This window comes from Phyllostomus discolor, chromosome 1, assembly GCF_004126475.2.
Source record: "Phyllostomus discolor isolate MPI-MPIP mPhyDis1 chromosome 1, mPhyDis1.pri.v3, whole genome shotgun sequence".
Classification (NCBI taxonomy): Eukaryota; Metazoa; Chordata; class Mammalia; order Chiroptera; family Phyllostomidae; genus Phyllostomus; species Phyllostomus discolor.
In genome coordinates, this window is record NC_040903.2 from 43,427,376 (window position 1) to 43,454,408 (window position 27,033).

General features: G+C 34.4%; 1 protein-coding gene and 1 long non-coding RNA gene across 5 annotated transcripts; one reads left to right on the forward strand and one right to left on the reverse strand.

The window, feature by feature from the left end:
- Window positions 1-5,163: 5,163 nt before the first annotated feature.
- On the reverse strand, window positions 5,164-13,964 carry LOC118499669. The gene is made up of 3 exons (XR_004902180.1): window positions 13,754-13,964; window positions 8,967-9,049; window positions 5,164-5,337 (listed from the first exon to the last, which is right to left on the reverse strand). It is a non-coding gene; the product is annotated as an uncharacterized LOC118499669 (long non-coding RNA).
- ODAM (odontogenic, ameloblast associated) lies at window positions 12,314-27,033 on the forward strand. Of its 4 annotated transcripts, none has more exons than XM_036021612.1 (13): window positions 12,314-12,425; window positions 17,479-17,583; window positions 18,285-18,350; window positions 18,437-18,478; window positions 19,021-19,068; window positions 19,883-20,110; window positions 20,512-20,562; window positions 22,413-22,517; window positions 23,328-23,375; window positions 24,435-24,506; window positions 25,125-25,286; window positions 25,519-25,577; window positions 26,689-27,033. In XM_036021612.1, exons 3-12 carry the CDS (start codon window positions 18,300-18,302, stop codon window positions 25,546-25,548), a joined length of 837 nt encoding a protein of 278 aa, XP_035877505.1. In that variant the 5' UTR covers window positions 12,314-12,425; window positions 17,479-17,583; window positions 18,285-18,299; the 3' UTR covers window positions 25,549-25,577; window positions 26,689-27,033. The 4 variants fall into 4 exon arrangements, with proteins under 4 accessions (XP_035877505.1, XP_035877495.1, XP_035877489.1 ...); XM_036021602.1 differs by lacking the exon at window positions 12,314-12,425 and adding an exon at window positions 15,716-15,813; XM_036021596.1 differs by lacking the exons at window positions 12,314-12,425; window positions 17,479-17,583 and having other exon boundaries at window positions 18,101-18,350.

Below are 27,033 nucleotides of genomic sequence, written 5' to 3' on the forward strand. Positions count from 1 at the left end.
AGTGTTATTCCAAACAGAAGGGATATTATTTAAATAGAAAATTTTAGATAAAGTACAAACACTGGAGATTGTGGGTTTTTTTCTTAAGAATTTTTCAAATTTATTTGACTAAGATATGTGTCCTCACTGAGTCCAGGGCTATATAATTTAAATGTTTCTGATACCACATACTGATACCACATTTCCAGATAACACATTTCCAGATAATACAGTATGTTAAAAGTATTTTGCCTAGTTTGTACAGAAAAATAATGTATAAAGCATGATCTTTTATTGATGAGAGCTCATATAGCTAAAGGAAGTATACACACACACACACATTCTCACTAAGCACACTCCAAGCCACATAATAAATAATAAATATATTAGTCCAAATATGTTTAGGGAGATCCTTGTCATTAGAAGGTTGTATAAAATGTCTGGGGTTTAACAATTTTAAACAATCAATTAGGTCACAGCACTTAATTAACGTAATATATGTAGGTTAATTAAATAGGTTAAAATTTTTAAAAACAGCTGATTATTTCATTTCACTGGACAAGTTGTAGAAATAACTTTCCCTTTGAAAATTCTTACAGTAAAAATCATCAATGACTTGATAAAGTATATTGAGGATCTATGGGAGAAGTAATGATAATTAAAATAAAACCCCTCTTTTTGCACTGGGCGCAGGATTGATGCCTAATCATCATTATCAAGAATTTATCCTTTATATAGAGAGGCCAATGTGGCATGTGTTTGCATGGGTATGTGTGTGTGTGTGTCCTGATGTGTGTATGTGTAAAAAAGGGTAGGCAGAAATTAGTTGCAGCAGCACCCAAAATTGGCAGGTCCTGAAGGTGATCACGAGCATCAGCTAACCTAACCACATGTGGAAGACAGGTTAGAACTGTAATTTCCCTAGGGATACAAGTTCCTCTTTAAATAACTGAAAAGTAAGCCTACATCAAGCCATGGCAGTTCCAGAGAGGCAGAGTTTAGGTCTGGAAAACTTACTTTATTGGGACATATTTTACGCAAGGAGTATTTTATTTTCTCTTGCTTACTTAGTTTTCTCTCATTTAAGAGGGTCATGAGTGAGGTGCTTTGGGAAATAATGAGGAAATCTATGTAAAGCATCTTATACAAGTGGGTCAATTCCATTTCTTTTCTTACCCTCCATTCATGATTTCCTACAAGTCCCAACAAGTCCCATTGCTGAAGTAAGTAAGTTACATTTTTCCCCACAGAAATCACCTACAGTGAAATTCCTGGCTTTGATTTCCATTTTGAGTATGCTTGTGCAAAGATCAGTAAGTAAAAGAATTTGAGAGAGACCTTTACAATTCCTTTTTAAAAATTTTAAGTAAAAAATATTTATATGGTTAGATTATATATTAAGTTATAAATTCAGTCACTAAGAATAAGAACACATCACTTTGATCTGGATATTTATTTTTAAAATCCATTTACCCACCACCTATAGTTTACAAATGTAAACAACTTGCAATATTGAAATTAGTCCTTTGTAGTAAGAAAAATAGAACTTAATCAGCCCTGCTGAAGTTTCCCCTAAGAATATGATTCTTCTTTGCCCTATCTCAGAAGTAAACCATTCTGAGTTTGTGTACATGACTCCCTAGCTTATTTATATAACTTTAGTATTCATGCATAAGACTCTTAAAATACATAAAAGGATTTTGTGAGGTTTTAGACATTTATATAAACAGAATATATAACATTGTATATCATTCTGCAACTTTCTTTTTTTACTCAACATGTATGTTTTTGAAATTTATCCACATTGATGAATGGATCAATGCTTTCACTTTAATTGATCTTTGTCATGCTAGAATGTGCAACATTATTTCTGAGTAAAAAGTAACCTTTATTTCCTCTATTATCTTATTAAATGATTTTTTAGGATTTTATTTATTTATTTATAGAGAGATAGGAAGGGAAGAAGAGAGGGAGGGAAACATCAATGTGTGGTTGCCTCTTGTGCCTCCGGCTGAGGACCTGGCCCATAACTCAGGCATGTGCTCTAGACTGGGAATTGAACCAGCGACCCTCTGGTTTGCAGGTCAGAACTCAGTCCATTAAGCTACACTAGCCAGGGCTAGATGATGATATTCAAGGCCTTTGCAGGTGGCCTAAACACACTTTTTTTTATTTTGCATTCTAAGAGTACTCAATAAAATACAATAATGTGTGCATCTGTGCATGAACATGTGCATGTATGTGTAGTATATGTATGTCTTATAAAAATCTTCCATAACCTATATGCAGAAATAAATTTCCCACTTAATTATCTTAATTATTTCCACAAGCTTCTCTATAGATGTTTCTATAATGTAAAATTACAAATCTAGCCACATACTTGACATTTATTTGCTTAATATAGAAAGAGATTTTGCTTATCTCAGAAGAGTTGTTCTTTAGCTCTAGCAATCCGAAGGATCAAGAAAGTGACAATAACCAAAGGACAATTTTTATTAATACCACCTACAGGAATTAATGCAAAATTGGCAATATCTTTAGTGTCCCCAGGCTCATAAACCTGTTCCTTTCTACCCCACTATATGCTCACTCACTTCCTGTTCTATTCCTATCTAAACACAATCTTGCAAAGGTAGCTTAACAGTATAAGTGACATTTTCCAACCACTTCCCCTTCATGGGGCTAGCCTGCACTTCCATTTCTGATCTTGTGAGATTCTAAGTCCTTAGTACTTATGCATTTAGGTAAATAGTCAAGCACTGCTTACAAGAGGCAGCATTTAAACAGAGCTCAAAACACTAAAAAAGACTGCATTTGAATTGAGGGAAACCAAAGTTTGCCACTTTAAATCTGCCTTTGCAGGATATTGATTTTAAACTGTTTACAAAATAAGATTCATACAGAACCTTTGATCCCCACCCCTCCACCACCACCACCCCGCCCCCCCCCCCCGCCCCCCCCCCCCCCCCCCCCCCGCCAACCGCCAGCTTCTTTCCTGAAAAAATTCCAACAGAAAAGCCTGCTGTAGGAAGAGAGCTTTGGCTTAACCAACATATCTTCACCTTCTCAGAAAGATTCCAAGCCCATTAGCTAGATACTCCCTGGTTCCAACTGTTTCTGAGTTGCCTACCCAGAATTCTCCTGCCATGTGTGCCCTGCTCTCTCTCAGCTACAGGTTAATCACCCATTCTCACTTCTAGAATCTCATATTCCATCCTCCTCTTTTTCTCCTTTGTCCAAAAATGTCTTACATACATACCTAAGATTACCTCATTGTCTTTAGAATTTTTATGGAATTATCATGACTACATGAATAACCCATGAGCTTGTATTAAACTTTCATTTTATCCTATTAATCTGTTTCTGTTAATTTGGTTATTAGAAGAGCTTAGAAGGTAGGAGGAAAAGTATTAATTTTTTAATACCAACAGAATGGAGTTCAAAATCTAGAATCAAAAATCAAATCACCTTCTTTGGGAGGAAAATCTGGCATCAGTGAGCAGGCAATAAGCAGAGCTCATGTATAAAAAAAAACTGCCCCGTGAAATGGCTAAGCCATATAAACAGCTGATAAAAATACTGTTTAATCATGCTTTTACATATGCACACAGGTGACTGGCCTCTGGTCTTTTCATTTAAACTTCAGGGAACCAAATACCAGTGTTGTCCACAAAACACTTCGAATTAGCCGCTTGCCTTCATTTGGGATGAATTCAGTTCTATTGACATTTCCATGTGTCTTTGTTTCTTTTGGCTTTTCTCTGGTTGGCAAATGACATGTCTCTGTTCTTATTTGTGAATGTCTTCATTGATTTCAGTTATCAGTTTATTTTCCTTGTGCTAAATAAACTTTTATTCCTGGTATACACTTTGGGTGAGTTTGTTCCTTATTGCCATGAATGACCTTAGCCTATGCCCTTCTAAGCGGAATTCTTACGGAAGCAGGATATACTTCTTAACGTTGTCACAGGGCTTAAGGGATCATTCTGAAAGCTTCTGAGTTGGCACTGAGTCTCTTCTAGCATTTAATATGGGGCATGAAAGCCTGCCCCATTAAAAAAAATCATCTGCAGATTTTAATTGATTCTCACTGCAAGGGATACCATTATGTTGCCTTACTTTCAAATGGTCATATATGGGGGCAGGAAAAAGCAGGTTTACAGTTGTATGTGAAACACAGTTTATTCCTATATTGTTCCTCATTAATTATCATATTATTTTCCATTTGAACAACTGTAGACCTACTTTTGTATACCCCTGTATACTGGCATTATTTAATAAACAGAAGAACCAAACAAATAGCACCTATCCATCACAAACTAGATTTCATACTTAGATTTCCAACACTTAGAGAATTCTTCTAATAGAGGAAATTTGATTTTGTTGTTTTACACTTCCATATTTAACTTACAAAGAGTAAGAGATACGCATCCACATTCATGATTCCAATGAGCGAGCACCTTAACCACAAATCATTCCAGCATAATTTGTCTTTCAGCCTTAGTATCTGTAGCCTTGATGATTCTTCAACATATCCAGTTGGTTGAAATTAAGTTTGAGTTACCTACAATTGTATGGAATGTATTTTAGATGTCATGGGTCCAGCATGTCTTGAAAATTTAGAATGTACCATAATAATTTGCAATTTATACTTCTTACGAGAAAACAAGGGTTAAACTGAAGAAAAAAATGAAACACTAAATTTGTTTGTCTTGTGGAGAGAGTGCCCCCATGTGGTGGTGATACTGCATGCAGATATTGCATGCACGGGTAGCCACCTAACCTGCTTCATGGCTGACAGTTTTATCATCTCAGGGGGCCCACCAAGTGCCTATGGAAGCCATTACTAATTGATTTAGCCTTACAGATCTATCTTAAAACAACACTCTAAGAGGCAACACACAATCAGTTGCCTCTGGCACTAAAGATAAAATGTTAATATGTTTAGTTAGCCACAGAATAGTTTAAGTGAAACACTCAAAGGTAATGAGATTCAGACTCAAGTGTTCAAGTCTCTGATTTTATATTATATTAATTTTCTTTAATTTTACTAACTCTATGTTAACAATCTGTCCAAAAACAAAGAGGAATAGGAAGAAAAGCACATCTGCAACGGTACCACATCACCAACCATATTCTCTTTCTCCCCTCTCTGTCACACACACACACATATGTATGCACACATCATGCTTGAGCATCATTTAATTTAGGGATCTTTTGGCCTGTTATCTGTAGCTTATTCTTATCCAGATAATCCAATGATATTTATTCTATCATTGCTCCATACAAATAGACTTGTCCAATGTGTAGTGTTGACTGGCTCTATGCATAGTTTATGGATACTGAGGATTTTGCATCCTAAAGTAAAATTTGACAAAATACATTCAAGTATGTATTCATGAATATGAACCATCAAGCAGCTGACAGTGTTTCAAAAGTGAATTTGTAGAAGTCATAAAGAACTGATAGCATTAAGACTATCATGAGATCAGTGGAGCTCAAAAAAGTGCCGAGACATCAATTACAGAGTTACAGGACTTGAAATTCAAAGGAAGACTGTGACTGGTCACTGCATTGATTACCTGTTATGGAAATTAACCACCATAAGTTGAGAGATTGAGATAAATAAAGTGAGAATATTAGCAATATCAATAACAATGATGGTTACAGCTTATTATTAATGTGATGGTTACATCACAATCGAACTGCCTTGAGTATCCATTATATGTCAGACAATGATAAAGTAGTTCCAAGTATGTATTTTAATTCTCACACTAGTCCCACAAAGCAGATATGATTAGTCTCAATTCACTCAGGTGTACAGTTTCTATGGCTCACTCAAAGTCACTTGGGTAATATTATCGCAGAGCTAGAAGGGCCTAATGCCACTACAGCTTATTGCTCCCACTGAAAACTTAAAGGAATGGAAAAATCCTAGGAAAAAAACTTAGGATTATGAAGAAAATACATTTGAGTAATCTACATTTTAATAAGAAAGTATTTGGCAAGATAATAATATGACAGGGTGATAATTGGGGCAAGCTAATAACAACCACCAAACCTTAGTGGCTTGAAACTACAAAATTTATTTCTCTTTATGTTACATATTCACTGTGGGTCATTTTGAAGTTCTGCTCCATACAGTCCTCTCTCAGGGGTCCAAAATCAAGGAATTTGTATCAATGGAAAAGGTAACATCTGGAACATTGCCAGTGGTGACAACGGAAAGAGAGTGGTAGGAGAATTCTCTGAAAGCTTCCAGCCAGAGGTGACACATGCCATTTCTTACTCACATTTAATTGCCCAAAGCAAGTCACTAAGTTCAAGGGCTAGAAAGCAGAACTTTATATGTGACCAGGAGGAGGAATGGAAATATATGCTAGACATTACTGATGACTATACATGCATCCCTTGCTTAACTGATAGATGCCAGTTGCCAACAGGATAAAATCCAAGCACATTTATTTGTCTTAGAAAATCCTCTATGATATGGTCTCTGAGTACCTGCCATACCTCATCTCTCATCACCTCCCACAGGAATCCTATATTCCAATTAATTTAAATCAATAATTATATCCCCAAAGTATCAAGCTATGTCATGCCCTAAGCATTTGTACATGATGTACATTTTGCCTGGAATTTTCATTCCACCTATGTCTGTCTGGTGAATTCTTACTCTTCTTTCAGGGCCCAGCACAGGGGTTCTCTGCCCTAAAAAGTTTTATCAGCCCACCCCACCCCTGATCCACACACACAGGGCCCTACCATTATTCTATCCTCATCAAAGAGTATCAGACCCATTTGTTTATATGTCACCCTCCTTTATTACATTAGAATGTAAGTGCTCTGAGTGTAATTACTCTGGATAATTGCTAGTACTCAATGTCTGGTTGAAGGAACAACTTATCTGCATTTTAATAGGGGATACCATGATTAGCAAAAAGAAGACATCATGAGTATTAAACTCATCAATGAGCCAGAAAATGTTTGAAAAAAAAATGTAGGACAGCAGGGGATAGGCATATGCGCATTAGCTTTTTATTCTTTACTGATAAATCTAACATTTTTTCTAAGTTACTCTTCTTTAATGCAACCTGGTTATTTTAAATTAAAGTGGAGGGTCACATATATGTAAATCAGTTTGGAAAGCTTTTTAAAACCACATTTATCTCTTAGAGACTTCTCCCTGGAAAACCTGATGTGTCAAGTTTCTCTTAAAACGGGTTATTAAGAATCACTACTGTAGTGAGCAATGCATTTTCTCATGTAGAAGCATTTACTTTCATAGCTACCCTGGAGATAAGTATGTAATTTTTGCCATTTCACAGAGACAGAAAGAGGTTCAGAAGAGTTATATGACTGGTAAGTGCCTGAAATGGGATTCAAACTCAAGACTTTTTGATGATGAAGCCACACTATCAACAATACCATTTATGCAATAAATGTATTGGTGAATAAATTTGTCATACTCATACAAGTATGGAAGTTGATGTCCTAATAAATCACCCTACTCTGTGTTTTATTAGGAATTTTCTTCACAAAGTTTTTATCCAAAGAGCATCGATAAGTTATAAACTTCAGGTTTTATCACTTATATAGATGATAGCTTGGGACTCATAAATTTTGCTGAAATTGTACTTCACAAACAGTTGTTTTCACCAAAGTTTAGGATCTACTCTGGGCCTGCTACTTTGTGGTAGTTATATATTCAGGAATCACATTACCATCTCCCTTACCCTAACTGACACATGTCATTGGGTACATCATGTCCTTGAATTCTTTGATATTTTTGACAATTCAAGGGAAAAAGCAATGCATTTGTTTCTAGGAACTTATACTAAGAATTTCCTAATATCACAATTGAACTGCCGAAAATTTCTAAAAGGCATTTTTGTTAAATGCCCACATTTAGCCCCAGGCCAGGTTTTCACAATTATTCCTTTCTGGACTCAAATTGTATCCATTTGTGCCAACAGAATTTTTATCAGAAGGCTCATCTGCTCATTAAATCTAAGTCAGTTCTCTGAAGTACCTATGAAATACAGAACTAGGAACTTCATTCTATCATCCAACATAAAATGATTCTATATTATTTTATAGACATATTAAAAGTGTTTCTGAAAAATGTCTTTAGAATAGAAGTTGCACTTATTTCAGCTTTCAATAATATCTTCGACCTAGCATTTGTGTGAAGGCCTCAGGCATGCAAATTGCTTTTTCAACAAGAAAACCCCATGAGCACGCTTCACTGGAGCACATAATTAACATGACTGCTCAGTGAATTTTATTTTCCTGAGAAATCAGGATGGCTAATTACTTAAGAAAGAGGACCCATGTGGTTGGTTCTGCTGTCTCTGAACTGAGACAGGTCATGCTTCTTCAAATGATTTCCCACAAATTGTTTTATTCCCGTCAGTTTTTAAGAGAGTCATTTCCACCCAACCTGACACTTAACTCAAAGTCTGGGCTCAGACAGGTAACCCATCATCCTCAGACATTTCACAAATCATAGCACAGTGTTTACTCATGGACTGCTTGCATCTCCATTATACAGATTAGTTGCCAATTTCATCTCTTGTTCTCAGTAATATTTTTTCACCCATTCATACCTTCAGGGTTAGAACTTACTTTGTAGTATTTTCAATAAATTTATCCCAAGTTACTAGTTTTTCAAAAGTCTTTGTCCAATCAATCAGCATAAGAAATTGATCTTTTTCTCAATAATGTGAACTAGGTATGATAACAGAAAGGAATATTTTAATAATAAATTATCAATAAACATTAAATTTCTTCAACTTCTATGTATGGATGTTACAACAGGGCACACAAAAAGTACATTTGTAGAAATGTAGGTTCATGCCCATTAGACCCATGTCAAAACACCATTCATTTTGCTAAGTAGGATTTTTTAAAATGTGCATGTACATGAAAAAGCAAACACTAAGGTTATGCAGTGGGTCTGTAATACATTTTGGAGTTGCACAAACCTTGGTTCAGACACTGGCTCTGGCACTCTTTAATCACATACCTATGTGGAGATTCCTGAACCAGTGATCCATATGTTACTGATCTATAAAATGAGAATATCAGTATCTAAAGCATTAAGGTTGCAAAAGGATTAAAACAACTGAATTGATTTATATAAATAAAGCACTTAATATAATATCTTGCACAATCTACATGTTAGTAAACATTATTTTTCCAATTAGCATTATCATTCATAAATAGGTATAGAATGAGATGTTACAGAAGTTTGCAAATAAATTTTTACATGTTTGGTATACATATTCATATCTGGAAAAAGAGAATGCAAAGGCAAGAATATACTTTGGAAGATAATAACTCATACATACATGTAGAAATGTGATGAGGCATCTCATGTAGTCATGAATTTAATCTCAGAAGGAAAGAAGAATCCTTTGTAACATTACCATTTATCAAAAATCACATGGGATTCTTATTTGAAAAACCAGAAATTGATTGTTAATTTATAAATGTTTTGGGCTACTGAATCTAAAATATCCAATGAAGCAGACATTTTAATGAAGACACAATATTGGTGTTTCCACAGTTTCTACATTTCTGAAAGCAGTCCTAATGACGAAAGTTGTCTATGACACTGGCTTATTAGTTCTTGGCTTCTGATGCTGTGATTGTTTCTGCAGATAGAAGACCTTCTTAGAAAAGGAATAAAGAAAAAAAAAACTTCCTTTATTGAAATGTGACCAGAACAATAAGCACTATTATTAGGTGACCTTCTTGTTTGGTAATCTCAGCTGAGGACACTTAAGCTGTAGCTGGAACAATCTTGGACATATTTCCTCATATCAAAATGAGTTTTTTAAGGCTACTAAAAAAAGCAGAAATAAATTGTCCAGCTTGGTATCTCTGTCTTTGAAAATTCCCAAGCAACCTAAGGCAAGCTTTTCAAAATTCAGAATTAGGGAGATACTGATTATAACAGAATATATGTCAGAGATTATGTAATTCAAGACACCTGGGACTTGGAAACAAATGATGAGAAAAATTTTTATCAAGAAATTATGACACTTATTTAATATATCTCAAAAGTATATGGGAAGAAAGTATCCAATATTGGGTTCTGTGCAAAGACATAGAGAATGGTGTTTAAATAAACTTTTACTTTGGAAAAAGACCTGTGTTCCAATCTGAGCTCTATCACTAAAAAATTATGCCATCTTGGGCAATTACTTAAACTATTTGAGTTTTAGTTTCTTTATAAGTATAATGATGCCACTAATCCTTTGAAGATTCTTATGAGAATCAATTGAAAAAAATGTATTTAGAGAACATAACCAAAAACCCGACACATGGCACTAAACAAGTGTTAGTTTCACTTATCTCAAAATACCTACACCCTCAGAATAAATTGGCAGCTGATTTATTACATTAGTTGAAATACATCATATGAAATACTTCTGACCAGGGCAACCAGATTATATGATTCAACCATTACCTGTTATGTAAAGACATTAATTTTGGAGCTGTACCTTGAGATTCCATCTTTAAATACGTAGAAATTTTAAAATCCAGTTGTTAAACAGTTGGTAATTGGATGTGGGCCTTGGTGTTAATATTTATACTATGGAAACTGGGAGATAGTACAAATAACTGTTTTCATTTGTTTGCTTTTTGTCAGAGCTCTTATTTAATAGCACACTACTGACTGAAAAAGAAAGGATAAAATTTGAGGAAAAGAGGGGTTGGTGGAATCCAGTGAATTCTTCCTAATGAAATATTGAACTTGATTTTTGGAAATTTTCAAGAGTATTTTTAATTAAAGGATGAATTGATTGATAATTTATATCTTAATAATTGACTGATAATTATTTAGTTTTGGTTCAGGGGCCTACCTCTACCCTAGGGCTCTATGGATCTCTTATTTCTAATACTATACCGGCTCCTTGCTTTTCACTTTTCTTTTACACAAAAAACCATTCAATTCACCATGTTGGCCTTTGTAAGAATAGGTATTTCTGTGTATTATTCTTCCTTTTTTCATTCATTCACCAAATATTCAGTACCAATCTTATGTCAAACCCTGAGACACACAAGGTACCTACAGTCTAATGCTTAATGTAACTAACATTGGGTGCTTTCTATATGTTCAGACCATTAATTATATCAACAACCCTATGAGGTATTTCCATTGCAGAAAGATAAACTGAGCCTCAGAGAAATTTAAAATTTGCCTAAAATTCAAGAGCTTGCAGCTGGCAGTTAGTGTTAGAGTCAAGCAAAATGACTGCAGAGTTCATGCTCTTGATGTTGACCTTATACAGCTCCTCTTTGAGATAAGGATGAGTTAAAAAAGACTAGGTAACAAATGAATGCAATATACTGGGAGGTTTTATGGTGCTTTTTGAAAATTAAATTTCCATAGGCCTGGTTTGCCCTGCTCTTAACTTGGTATTCCACAAATGCATGCAGTGCTAATCTTCCTGGTGCATGCTCTGCAAAAATGCCAGGTGCTGCTTACACTGGTATGGTCTCTGTTCTCTCTCTCTCTTTAAAATGCTTTGAAATGACATGGTAGAGGACAAGCTTTATAAACCATTCTATAGTAAGAATAACCTGCAAAAATTTCCTACCATGGACTCTGTAGGCAGGGCTTTATGGTTTTGCGTCTAAGCATGTTATGCCCATCATTTAAATTATGCAGGATCTTATTCAATATACAGCTAATTGCTAGCATATATAATAAGTCTAACGAGAAGCTTAAGTTTAGATGTTAGACTATGGTCCAAGGCACTAAGATAGCATTAATTTTATAAAAGAGACTAGCAAGTTAGACATTATTTCTCAGAAATAATTCATTCTCATACTGATTCAGGGCTACCTAACTGATGAGAAATAATTAACACCTGATGGTCTATGATCAAATCTTTATAACATCACTCAGAAATAATATTTTCATGACTGAAGACTTGGTGACTATCTCAGGTTAAGATCCCCACAAAGCCAGCTGAAGTAAGGATTAACACGCAGAAAGTTTGTTAAAAGCCTTTGGAATTAACACCATGGGTTGGAGGGAAGGGAAGCAGGAACAGGCAAAGGGAGAACTCCAGCTCTGCGCAGTTAACAAAGGCTTCAGTCAAACTCATGGGAGTTTCTGGAGCTGGGATGCTGAGAGGGCTGACCTTTAGTGAATTAGGGGAGGGTGTTCCTTGTTCTGCAAAGGAGGAATAGCCTTAGGGGAGGCCAGGGAGGCAAATCCTGTTGAGGCTGTTTGATGGCAGCACTCCCAGCAGCCGGGGTATTAAGTCCATTCCTGAGTGGGGTCTGGTTGGAGAATCACAGCCTCCACTGCAGAGACTCATATGGAGTTCTGAAAAAGGAGAGTTAGAAACAAAAGATGACTTTTTTCTTCACTAACTCCAGAGGTCAGAGTGAGGTGAAGATGGATGACCAACTGACCAACACTGGTAATTGAGACAATTATTCCCTGAGTGGAGAGTGAGGCCTAACAGTCCTTTACCTAATTTGTTTCCATAAACTGAGCGTATTATATTGAATGACCTTCAGCATACAGTTCCCTTTTATAACACCACCTTTCATCAACTTAAAACTGATCTTTTCCTACTTCTGGTTCTTCCGTCTACCAATCTAGCTGCCATTTCCGTCCTTGACACAATGATTACATTTGACATTTGGCCTTATTTCCCAAGCAACAAATATCAGCTCCCCTTTGACTTTTCAAATAGCATCGGGGGGGAAAAAGCAGTTTGTAACACTGCTAAGGTATGGATTAAGGCACTACACATAGAGAAACACATAATTACAAATGACCACTCCCTCCTACCAGTAATGAGGTAACAGATTCTATCATAGAGATTAAATCAAGCTAGATATATAATTTTTGGAATATAAAAAATATAGCATTAACAATATATCTGTATGACAGAGTACATTTCTAGAAAGAAGAGCAATTATATTAAACAATGTAATGTCTTAAACACTTCAATGATTTTCAGTATTTGTCCATTTTGTAGGTAACATTTAATTTCATTATGTAAAAGTATCTTTGGAATTACCAAGTAAGAACAGGTATCATATAATTACTCAACAAATATTTGAATGCTGATTATGAGCCAAACACTGGGGACAAAGAAGTAAACAAAACAAAGACTTTGTACTAATGAAGTTATACTCTTATATTCTAATGGTATTGGGTAAAAAATAAAAACAAATAATTATAAATAATGCTAACTAAATAAGTAAGCAATTACATCAATTATGAGACAGTTACACAAATTTTGAAGAAAATCAAAACAGGATTATATGTATGGAAGTTGCTGTTTTAGTTTGGATAATCTGAAAATATCCTTTTGTGGGATGATTCCTAAAATGAATGTCAAGCAGGCATCAGCCCCTTCATGGTCAGAGAGAGAGCATTCCAGGCATAGAGCTTAATGAACAGGGACCTGAGCGAAAAACAATAAAGTGGGAAAACAAAGCAAGAGCCAGATCATTAAGGGCTTTGTAAACCAGGTTAGGGAGAAGAAAAGGAAAAATAACAGGGTGGCAGGTAAAAGAGAATAAAAGAGTAAATAAGTACTCACAGATGGAAGAAGGCAAGGAGAAAGGAAGAGGGGAAAGAGAAAGGAAAACAAGATAGAAAAACTTTTGAACAATAAAATGCCATTGATATTAAAAACATAAAACCTTGATAAACAAATAAACCTTTAATGTAACCGAATGAAAAACAAAAGACAATCAACAGAATTCTGAGGGAGAACTAAGGTGGACTCACCTGGGGTACTTGTCAGTCCTCTTGACTGGAACATTCTCAGGACCGCAGCACAGGCTTGGCTAGATGTCTGACAAAGAGAAAGCCAGAAATCAGCCCAAAACACTAATCTTAAATCAAGTTCCTATAAGATTGTGATTAAAATGGAGTTGTTTCTGGGAGGTTATAGTACAGAAACCTGGTTGGGGCCAAACTCTGATTACAGTCTCAAAAAGAAGAGACAGACAGGAGGAGCATGAAAGTGGTGGGGTCTCAAATTGACAAGAGCAAAGGTCAGAAATAAGTACTATAAAGTTTCAATAGAAAAAAAAAATTCAGGCCAGGGGACAAAGAAAGTGATTTTCAGAGAAGGCAAGGATTGATCATTCCCAGACCAGAATGGGTCATATTTGAAAGGATGTGCCTCTCATCGAGTGTTCTGGAAGCCACTCTAAGGGAACCACGGGCAGTTGCTAGTTTGTAGCCCAAGCTTAGTGTTGTGGGCTGGCCTCTCTCAACTACTCTGAAATTCATGGACTCTTTTGTGAAAAGAATAGGTATTCACTGTTTTATTTTTCTTAATACCTCTATTCCTGAAAAAATTGCTCTTGGAATGATATTTTATAGTCATAATTCACATTCACATACAAGTCTTAAATATAATAAAATTAGACTCATGCAATCAAGCTAGAGCCATTAGGCTAGGATATATTGTCATAGTGGACATGTAATGATTAATATTAAGTAATGTACACTACTTAATGGAGAGGGGTACTTTAGCAGAGTTTTGTAAAAGTTAAAAGTAAATACCCTATGTGCCAAAGGATATTTTACTGAGAGCTTGCTTGTTCTCTTTATTTACTGCATAAGTTACTAATAAAGTAATTGTTAAAGATACAAAACCTATTACCTTCATTGAGTTCAGATTCAGTTTTCAACTCAGGCAGCTTATAAAAACACTCATTTTTAGCATTTATTATTTTTATCTGTTAATTATCTTTGAAGTTGTGCTATGTCTCTCTCCTCTGTGGTTAGGCAGCTTGGTGCTTTAGAAAAACTACTTGATTAAGATTAAAAAGACCTGAATACTAACCAAAATTCTGGTACCTTTTTAATAGTTGGGGGGAAAACAGGAATTCCATGAACCCAGAGATTACATCTGTCCTATTAACATTAAGTTCTCAATGCTTAGCAAAGTTGTGGACTACAGCAACTGCACAATAATTATTAGTTATATGAATGAATGAATGAATGAAGTCCCTGAGCCTTCTGTACCTCAGCTTTCTCACTGAAAAGTGGAGGATTTTATATATATATACACATACACACATATACACACACACATATGTATATATATTCTCATGCCTACCTTAATATGTACTTAAAAGTTCCTGAAAAATTAAAACTCATATGTAAGAAAATTATTTTATTATAAGCAATACTAAAATTCAAATTTAATTTTTGATTCACAGAATATTGGTCTACTTCACAATGGTTCTCTGTAAGCCTCTTATTTAATTTTTTAGGCTAATTGAAGGGGAAAAAACACACAGAGATAACATTTTGAAAGGACTAACTTATAAGCCATTGTTGTTTCTTCATAATTTATGTTATTGCAACAGAGCAAAGATCCGGACAACTTTAATAGTACATAATCCAACAGTCATTTGTACTTGGCATTGATGTATGTTTTTGTACTTTTAGTTGAATAAAGGGTGTCCGATGTTCTGATAATTGAACTAAAACAAAATAATGAAGGTACAGTGACAATATCTGGTTCAGGATTTCCTCATCTTCAGGTTCTTCAATTTAAGGTTTCCACACATTAATCCACACAGACTGACATTGCTCTGGATCTGTATCACCTTTTTCTTCCCGGAATGATGAAATTCATTTCTTTCATTTCCCAGTGGGAATACCTACTCGGTAACTGACATAGGATAGCAAAATTAGTAAGTTCAACATAGCTGAATGGGAGAAATACATAGATAATATCCACACGGGGATGTGACATTGCTACTTCTTCTCCTACCCAGACACCACTTTGCCTCCAATGACACAGGGAGTTAGAAGCTACCTGCCTGGTAGGAAAGCATAGCCTGATCTTTACCACATTAAATTATAAAAAGCAGTTTCAACTGTTTTTCTTTAGAATATTCACATAATGGGGGGAAATGACAGAAATTTTCTTCCAACCACCTTTAGATTTGAGGAATATATATCTAGATGAAACTATTCATCATCAGGATAATTTCTACATTGATTATATATTTTGGCTCTATAATATAATTCCTAAATTTTTCTGTGCTTACCGTTGACAACTTTCTGGCTCAGAGTGAGGTTAGATGCCTAAGACCCTACACCATGCAATAGAAAATCTCAGAAGACTGAGAGTTTATGGTGTACTGCATTTAATTTGACAATACTCAGAATAGACCAAGCTCATCAATTGTAAATATGTGTCATTAGGCAATACAGCACCATCTACCCCATCTATCCACTCAACCAATATGCTGGATTTTCCAGACAACAATGGGTTACATTAACCTCCCAGCTCTTCAACCTGCCCTCAATAATGATTGACAAAGATAACATTCATTAATTTTGAGAAAGTTCCTTTCTAACAATATACAATCCTAGTAGTAGCTTTTCTTCTTTAGTAAAAGAAGAAAAATATGATTTTGTAAAATAACAAAATGATTTTGTTATTTTAATTAATAGTTGTCCTTCCAGGTTTTAGGCTAAATAACAAATGTCCTCATTTTAGTACTAAAGAGCTGTGCAAGTTTTAACAAGTGTATCATCCTGCTGAGAAAAACAAATCTATTTAAAGGTAATAACTTGTTTTCCTGCATGATAACACTACCATTAGTTGTTTAAGATTATATTAGTTAAAGACTTCTTCCACAATAGAAATTACTTGATAACACATTATCACGACACTCATTATCCTGGACTATCAGAATGAAGTCAATATTAACACAAAGAAAAACAAGACAAATAGTCATAAAGCTCAATTGGTAAAGAAAATTGAAATATCAATGGTGTACAGATAATAACACTTAACTGTATTTTGAATATTAATATCATATTTAGTGAAAAAGATTTTTCAAAGTGTAAAACACTCACCACTATTTTTAAAAATACAAAAGCCATCATGTTTCTATTTATAAAATTATTTATACCAAGCAACACACCATATGGGGACATACATGTCATAGATACAAAGATTTGGCTATTTTTTGAGGATTTATTCCACAGTAGAAAGAGATTTACTGATTTTTTAAGGTTGAATTTAAATGAAATTAGTTCATATTTACTTAGTCCAGCATTGAAGAACCAAAAAATCTTGACTGCCCCTAACTAGGTTTTGAATTTTTGTCTTTTATACCTATGCCTTATGTCTAATAATTCTATATTTTACTATTAAAATAAAATAATCATCCATTAATTTTTACCTTAATAACGGCTTTTAAAAAGTCATTGTATTAGGGTATCCATTTTATAGATGATTTAAAAAAAGAAGGGGCAGAATGAAATTATTCCAGAAGATGTAGTCATAACCAAAGCAGAAACCAGTAATGATCACAGGGAAACATTTCTCAGGGGATAATTTAATGACATTACTAAAAGTGTGGAATCCATATACCACCTAGATGATTAGGAAAGGGGTTATTAGCTAAGCCATTGTCTGAAACCCACTGAATCACAGGTCCTTTGGAAAAATAATTGGTTCTTTTTTTCTAAAGATGGGTTCTAAAATATAAGAGATGTTCCAAGAAGCAGAACTGAAAGATAAAAAGAACACAGACCTTGCATGGGCCTAGATATCTCTTCATAGGCAAAGGAGTGAGGTAAGATATCAAATTTTTTCTTTCATAATATTAATAACCAAAATCAGCCAACCCTACAGGATAGCCTGCCAAGGTCACCCTAATCAGCTGTGTAGGACAGTGATTTGAAGTAGGGTAAGGTTTTCACATCTAAAGGACAAGATGTAATATACTTCCATAGGTTGCACTATAAATCAATATTGCAGTTCAATTTCATAAACTTATTAGAATTAGAAAAATATTGACTCAGTTTCTTAATTTTAATATATACTTAATGTTATTAGACTTTTCAATGAAAATTATTTGGTGTTAAGCTGCTATTGTCAGATCTTTATTATGGTGCTTGTATTACTATATTAAATACACATTAAAATTGGTTTCATAATAAGGACCCAGTCACGGTCACTCCCAGGGTCAGAAGGACTCACTCCTTTCAGTGTAGAGCAGCACAAAACATGAGGCCATCTTATTTGTAACTCAATCAGCTACATCATATGCCACTGATTGACTCATTTGATCAAGTTAAAAGGATGAGCAAACAATTTTGGTTTGTCTCTCTATGCAGAAAAAAGAATAATTCCTATCATACTTTAAACTCTAATATATAAGCAAATACTGTAAAATTTATCTAACTGCTCTCCTGATTGAATAATACCAACAAATTATTTTCATGATTTTTATATAGTCTTTTTAAAGCTAAATTTCACAATTACTTTTCCTAGATATTTTATCTGAAAATGAAAACAATAATTCTTTTGGGGCTACTGGGAGCCACAATGTCAGCTCCGGTAAGTGATTCCATAGTACAACCATTACCAGTGTGTAGAACCTTTAACAAATCATTTTTTACCCTTTTTTTTTACCATTTTTTTAGCTTATCCCACAGCGAATTTTGTCTGCAAGCAACAGCAACGAGGTTAGTACTCAAGAGAATCTCCTCCTTTTTGTTTGTTTTTTTTTTTTTAAGACAGTAAGGTAGAGATAAAAGCCAAAAATTCAAAGCGTAGTTAGGGGCAATAAAGATTCTTTGGTTCTTCAGTGCTCTCGCATCTAAATGCATTTCCAACATTCGTGTTTCTTTTGTATACCAGGTTATTTCTAGAATACTATTTTACCTTGTTTGATTGTAAATTTTTGAAAAGCAATGAAAATATCTTGCATATTATTTTGTTTTAATAGCACCTAATACAGGTATATACAGGTATTTAAGAGAATAAAATGACTAACTAAACCAGGAATGTGTTTAAGTTGTACAATCTCATACACAGCAGGGGAGAGGTAGTTAAATCCCAGCCTCTAATCACAGCAATTTAGTATAAGCTTAGTGAGAAAACATCTCATTCCTAACAGGAAACTAAGATTAGTCAGCTCTGACTTATGCTATATTTGTAATAAATATGGTTCTTAATAATTGTACCATATAGTAACCTTGTTTTTATATTATTTTTCCTTTTCTAGTTACTTCTGAATCTTAATAATGCTCAACTTCAGGCACTACAGCTCCAGGTACCTCTACCTTAATAATTAAGAATATTTTTCTACTGCTTATTTCTTATTATGCCACTTTTATAAGAACAAAATGTTTTCTGATTCCATTTCTGAAATTTCAGTTTTTAAAGTTATGAATTTGTCCAATATATTTTAATGACCATACGTTTGAACACTAAAGTAAAAACTATAATCTTATTAGCATTTACTTAAGAATCTAATTAGCATTTATTTATTAAGAATCTCTCTCTGCTGCAATCCAGACAGAGATACTCACAACTACAAGATAGTTAACTATTTTACATAAAATCATACTTAGCTAACTGGTTAAAAAAAAAAAGCTTTGAATCCAGTTTGACAACTGCAGAAACTATACTCTTTATTGACCTCATTCTGCCCCATATTTCTCATGGTCATTGGGAATTTAGCATTCTTCATGCCATTTGCACGGCTCACAATGTGTCAAGATGTTATCTTTTTTTCATAGAAATTATTTACTTGCTCAGGACTGATTTCAATGGTTTCTGAAATTAAAGAGGAAAACTTTCTTTTTTTTAAATTGTTTGATTTAATTTTATTACTTTTAAACATTTTTATTGTTGTTCAAGCACAGTTTTCTGACTTTTCCTCCCACCCATTCTTCCCACCCCAGCCCTCCCCACCTCCCTCCCCTGTTTCCACCCCCCCTTGTTATTGTTCATGTGTCCTTTATAATTGTTCCTGCAAACCCTTCCCCTTTTCCACTATAATCCCCTTCCCTCTCCCCTCTGGTCACTGTCAGCCTGTGATCTCACCTATAACAGGAATCTTTCTTTCTTTTATGTTCTTCCAGAGCCCATTTAATTCATGGATTCCTCCTTTCTCTGGGATTCTACAACAGCAAGCTCAAATTCCAGGGCTTGCCCCATTCTCTTTATCAACACTAGACCAGTTTGCTAGACTGCTCCCAAATCAGATACCTTTCCCAAGACAGGCCAGTTTTCCCCAGGGAAACCAAGTGGGACAACTGGACCCCTCACAGCCTCAAACACCAGTGCAGACCCAACAGGGCCCTAACCACGTAAGTTGCGCCTCTTCCATCTTACTCTGAGGAGAGATCATATGTGTTGAATGTGAAAATGAATACAAATCAGCTTTAAAATAAGACAGGAGTTATTGAGCAAGAATTCTTCTTCATAATATGTTTCTACAATTGCTGAAAGTTCCTTATCTTTTCTGATTTATAACATTAAAAATACCACTTAATCCAACTATTGTAGGATCATAGCCGCAAATCAAAAGTATTAAAACATGTTTTGGAAAATATAATTTGCATTAATGATAGTGCATGTAATAGATAACCTTCTGTTGTCATAGAAGTCTGCTAATATATAAATTTATATGACTAGCTTTAAGAAAAACAGCTCTGGAATTTTAAATTAAAAAGTCAAGTAAAACTTTTTTATGATTCTTTTTTTTTAGCAGGCAATGCCTTATGTGTTCTCCTTTAAAATGCCTCAAGAGCAAGCACAGGTAAATAAATAGGATATCGTCATTCCTATAGAGAGAGGGCTACTAACACTTGCCATTGAATGAATGCTTTCTTTTATATTTGTAGCTCTGACTCCTGTAGCAGGGCTATAAAAACCCATTGGCATCACCGTTTGGATACTGCTATTGCTAGGCTCACATCAGTTTGTTAAAGGCAGGTTCACTTAATAACTCCTGAAGAAAGACCAGCTAGGGAGAGTCCACAGGACTCCTGAGTTCCTAGGACATTACCATGTTGGGAATAAAGGAGCTTACTAAGCCTTAGGTTATGTCCTCTCTGCATCTAAAGTGCTGGCATTTGGGCATAATTCAAAAGAAATACCATGGGCAGATTTTGCCCAACTCGAAATTTTTTTTCAGAGATGCATTAAACTGATAAAATATGATATGATATGCTTTGAGATAAGAAACACTTGGCCACATTATTTGATGGTTATCAAGTTCTGGTCAAAACATTTCCAGGTTCTGGTATATTTTAAATTTAACTCCATGTTACAGTCAAATGATTGATATTTCCTAAAAATATGAATACACACTAGTAGAATCATTAGAATAATATAGAAAACCCTCTCAAGATTAGGCTAATTAATTTTTTAATATCTTGGGTTCAAAGAAATTAGGATATAAGTAAATCACATTATTCACCAGTAGCATACTGAGCATTCACTACTCTGTTAGACTGACTCTACTGTAATCATAATTATGTAATTTTGTCCCACCCAAAACAAAACAAAAGTTACTTCTAGACATTATCTCATTGTATGTCATAGCATTTAGATAGATATGTGGCATGTGGAATTACTTCATCTTAAAGATCAGAAAAATAAGTCTTAACGAGATTAATTTTCTATTGTAATGGGAGTAAATAGCTGAGTTGAAATAGAATTCTTCTCCCTTTTTTAACCACTAAACCAGTGGCTCTCCACCCTGGCTTTGCATTAGATTCTTTAAGGGTTATTTTGAAAATTACAAATGCTTGGACTCTGCCCATATCTTATGATGCAAAACTCCCTGAGTAGTTCCCAAATATGATTATCTGCTGAAATGCTCAACAGGTGATTTTGATTCTTAGCCAGGATTAAGAATCATTGCACAAAATATATTTTTCAAACCAAAGCTTTTTTTAACTCTTATATCTAATCTACTCTAATTTAATTATGTAAGGAAATAAAACAGCATACAAAACTCTGTGTCTGCACTATGAGCCTGATTTTTATACACATATGCTTGTTTAGACATAAGTGGAAGCAATACATGATGATGTGGATGGTAAAGTTGCAGGTGACTTTATTTGCTCCTTGTCTTTAGATTCTCAGAATATTCTAAAATGCATATAGATTGTTTTAATAAAATGTCAGCTACTAAAGGCAATATATTCTTGATACTGTACTCATTATGGTAGAAGGACTCATACCATGTCCTGCAGAATGATTCTCAAAAAGTGTAATGGAAATGCTACATAGGCAATTCTCTTCTTAGATATTTGCAAGATAATTTGTATATAAAGTCTAAATTTTGTGTATAAAGTCCAAAGCATCCTTTTTTAAAACCTGTTATTCAGTTGAGCACACTATTTCCTAAATGTGTTTGACCAACCAGCCTTGAAACAAAGTCCATTCCAATATCATATGCAATACAAGTCCTTTATAAAGTTTGGGAATGAATGTGTATGTGTTTTTTTGTTGTTGTTGCTCACAAAATTACTATATATATATATATATATATATATATATATATCAGGTTTGAGCTAATATTGACTTTGGAAGACTGTTTTTTAAAATGCCTAGGATGATTCAAAGGAAGCTCTTATCTGTGTTTCTGTTTACAAATAGATGTTTCAGTACTATCCGGTTTACATGCTCCTGCCCTGGGAACAGCCTCAGCAAACCGTCCCACAGCCGCCTCCACAAACGGGACAGCAGAAATTTGAGGAGCAGGTACTGCAAGTGTTTGATTTTAATCTGGCTAGATCCACCTGAGAAAAGAGAGGATAAGGTAAATTTTCAGAAAAAAAAAGAATATCTGAGTATATTTAGTGCAAAAACTCAGCAGCTTGCACTGATGGTCATAAAAGATTATAGCGCTTTCTCCTAACATATGGCTACTTTGGAAATGTTCTAAGGCTGGGCTTTAAAAGAATGAATCAATGACAGGACTTAACAAAATCAGGGGTCAAAAGCTAAATTGTCTTAGGAATTGAAGTTTTCTAACTTTAAAAAAACCTACCAGCATCCCTCTTATCGTATATGTGTGATTATTGTTTAAAATACAAATAGCTACCATGATGAAAGTTACCTGTGGTCACCAGATCTTGAGATACGATTAGATAACCTTACATTAAATTTTGTGAACCTGTAATATTTTTTTTAGAATTCTAATGTAAATTCAGGTGGGTCATAATAAGTAGATTTATTTTACTAAAAATGGAAAAAATATAATAGCTTATCACCAGTATAAAATTTGTCATCCAAATCAGAGAAAACTAAAAATTATGCTTTAAATGACTAATAGTGGTAATTCCAATTGCCATCTTAAATTAAAGAGAAAGGAAGAGTTTTAACCTAGAAATTATATAATGTTAAAAAGATGCTTAGTGATTTAACAAAAAATTTTACTGCCTAAAACATATGAGCTTTGAAAAAACATTTAGTATAATATAAAAAATATAGTTTATGTAATCATTTACCACAAAATTATGACAAAAATCATCAGAGCAAATCTAATGCATTTTTTCAAAAATCTGACAGATGCCATTCTATACTGAATTTGGAAATATTCCACAACAAGCAGAGCCTGTAAGTAAATGCATACATTTACATGTAAAAACAAAACTAACTTTTCTCCAGTTCTACTTTACTTTTTTTTATTTTTTATTTTTTTATTGTTGTTCAAGTACAATTGTCTCCATTCTCACTCCACCACACCTTCCTGTCCCACCCTTGATCCTACCCCCTTTGGCTTTGTCCATGTGTCTTTTAAACAAGTTCCTTGATGGCCCTCCCCCTATTATCCCTCCCCCTCCTCCTCTCTGATTACTTTCAGTTTGTTCTTTATTTCAGTGCTTCTGGTTGTATTTTGCTTGCTTGTTTGTTTTGTTGATTAGGTTCCACTTACAGGTGAGATCATACGGTATTTTTGAAACTACTTGCTTCAGAATATTAAATATATCAGTGCCTTTTAGCCAAAAACCACCAGGAACATATTTGATCCTTAGTTGAACAAAGGTGTATTTATTTATCATTGAAACGAGGGAGAACACACACCATAGGGAACTGTAGGGTGTTTTAATAGGAAGGAATTATAGTATCTGGGGTTTTGTCAGGTGATTTGGGGGAGAATTCAAAGCATGATAGTTCACTCTGGTCCTATAATTGAGTAACAATGATTCTTACATCAAAGGTACTAATGGAGCAAGGCAAGGTTGTGATTGGTAAAGATGCAAGTTACTCAGATTAGCCAGAATATGAGGATGCCTGAGGATGCCTGATATTTTCATGTCTCACACTGTGATCTTGCATTAGACAGATTACAAAGTGATCTTGTTGTTGTTGTACTTCATTGTGTTCAGAGGCAAATCTGTCTAATGTGGATGCTCTATAGGATTCTTAATGTTTAAGAGAACACCCAGGCCCTGTAGAGAGTGGCAGGCAAGAAGCTCCTGAGAACATAAGCACAGCCATTGTGTCAAGCCAGTTTCCCAGTGTCAGGAGCTGCTTTTCTGTTTCTCAAATCTAAACGATTATTTTTGTTTTTAAGAAACTAAGAATTTCAGAAGTGTTTAACTGCCTTGAATGCAAAACAACATATTGTAGAGGTTAATAATTCAGACTTTTGTAAACTTCCCAACTTTTCAGGTTATACCAGGAGGACAGCAGCAACTAGCCTTCGACACCTTCCTAGGCACAGCTCTTGAACCCGCTGTGATGGTGAGGTCCCAACCATGCTTCACTAGCAACTGACAACCTACAGGTTCCTGCACTGTTGTTCATGTTAATGAAAATCATTATTATCATTCCATCAACAATTATTACATCTTGACCCTAGCTGGTGTCATTCAGGGGATTGATTGAGTGCTGGCCTGAGCACCAAAGGGGTCACCAATTTGATTCCCAGTCAGGACACATACCTGGGTTATAGGCCAGGTCTCCAGTAGGGACGCTTAAGAGGCAACCCCACATTGATGTTTCTTTCCCTCTCTCTCTCCCTTCCCCACTCTAAAAATAAATAAATAAAATCTAAAGAAAACCCAATTATTATATCATGCCAGTCAAGATTCAATTTACTCAGCTCCTCAAATATTTATTGAGGGACTACCATGTGTCAGATACTCTCCTATGTACACTCATTTAAAATTAGGTATTAAAAGACATCCACATTAGCATAGTCTTTCTAACAGATATATTATATCTAGAAAATATTCAAGACATTTACTTCTTAAATTAGTTCTTTGCCCTACATCTCAGTCCTGTTGCTTTATATTCTCCCTGATTTTGGCCTTATACTTGAACCTGAAACCACTTTGTTTTCTTTCTCATTCTCTATAGCCAGAAGGAGGAGTGATACCATATTTACAAAAAGAAATAATAAATTTTAGGCATGCCAGTGGAGGAATTTTCACTCCTTCGACTTCACAAAAACCCAGCACAACAAATATTTTTGCTTCTGCTATAGATCCAACTAGTACCCCAGAGCTCATGGAAGAGAAGGTAGAGTAATGAAATATTCATTTTATGTAAGACATTGTTGTCTAATAGAAAATATAAACATAAGATTAGTGCTTAAGTTATAAGACTTAGTTATGAAAATGAATTGATACAGTAAAATATATGGTCTTGACTTTGAATGAGGAAGCCTATAATTGCTTACTAATAATTAATCAGTATATAGTTTAATTTTGATTTATAAGAACTTCTTATGAATGTCTTTCTTTCTCACTAGGCCAAGACTGGTAGCCTAAAGGAACCATAAGATGTTGTCCTAATTATGCAGAGGTTTTGGTAGGTATTTGCCAAGAGGCCTGCATTAAGTACCATGACATATCCTAAATTAAAAGAGGGGGAAAAATTAGAGAAACAAATGAAGAGGTCTTAACAACAACAAAAAAGTTATATATTCCTACAAAGCTAATAATGGTTATGGGAATTTAACAATTTTTTAAACCTCAATAAATTTTTGAGAACTATCTATGCCTTTACCATCAACTTGGTATAAACTCTGAAAACACAAATACTAAATATACTGGGTCCAAATAAAAGTCATTCTGCAAACACTATTGACAGAGTCAACTTTCCCAAATCAAGACTTTGCTTTGCAAGCTACAAGTTGTAATTTTATCAGCCAACCTATGATAGATTGGAATGAAATAGTTTCAGAGATAAAAAATTACACAATCACCTGGAAATTTAAAATGTCATGGTTTTCATATTAAATATAACCTTAATTACCTGTTCTAATGTGCTTGGCTGGCTGTGAGGATAGTGAGTGTTTAAGTGAAGGACAGGCTGGCGTGGCACCAAGAAGTAAAAAATACATACTAAAAAGCAAACAATTTGTACTGAAGGGAAAACTAAGAGGCAAGTTGTTGTTGTTTTTTTTTTATCTCTTCCCCGCTGCCTATAAGTCTCTTCTGATTCTTCCTTCTGTTAAAATGAATATTCAGCATTCTTTGGATAAAAAAGTCTATAATAATACAACCAGAAATAAATAGTGTTAGCACTTTTTTAGAAAAGATTGTTTTAGTATGTAAGGTTTTATACAATGCAAGTTACAGTTATTTAATCAGAAATATTAAAGGAATTTCAGCATAGTGTGACCTTAACTCTACATGGCAGTAATGCCAGAAAATGTAAAGTTTTCCATTTTTAATCATTTTTTATTGTTATTCTATTACAGTTGTCCCAATTTTCCCCCTTTGCCCTCCTCTGCCCATCCCACCCCCAACTCCCACAGTCAATTCCCACACTGTTGTTCATGTCCAGGAGTCCATTCATACATGTTCTTTGTGTAGTCCCCATACCCTTCTTTTATTAAACAATTCAGAAAATATCTAGGAAATTTTATACAGAACAGTCTAATGATACTAAAATGTTCTTCTATCTTATTTTTTAGGAAAGAAGACATGACAATGCCTCAAATATCATTTTAGGCTATTTGCTTCCTCACTGCTAATATCAGCTCTTTGATATATGCAAAACATCTTCGCTCTTCTCTGAATTTCTTTTTACTTATCATTTTGCACTCTTTAGAAAAGTCACAGAAAACTAATACAATTATTTAATAAGTCATGTCTTTATAAAATTATATTTCTTTTCAAATATTCTGCCATTGCATAATCTGTAATGTAACAATTAGAGTAAAACTAATATCACTGAATAAACTACATAATGGCATTCATAAGAGGTGGTTCTGGTAAATGGTATACTTGATGAGAATAAAGATAAGCTGACATTGGAA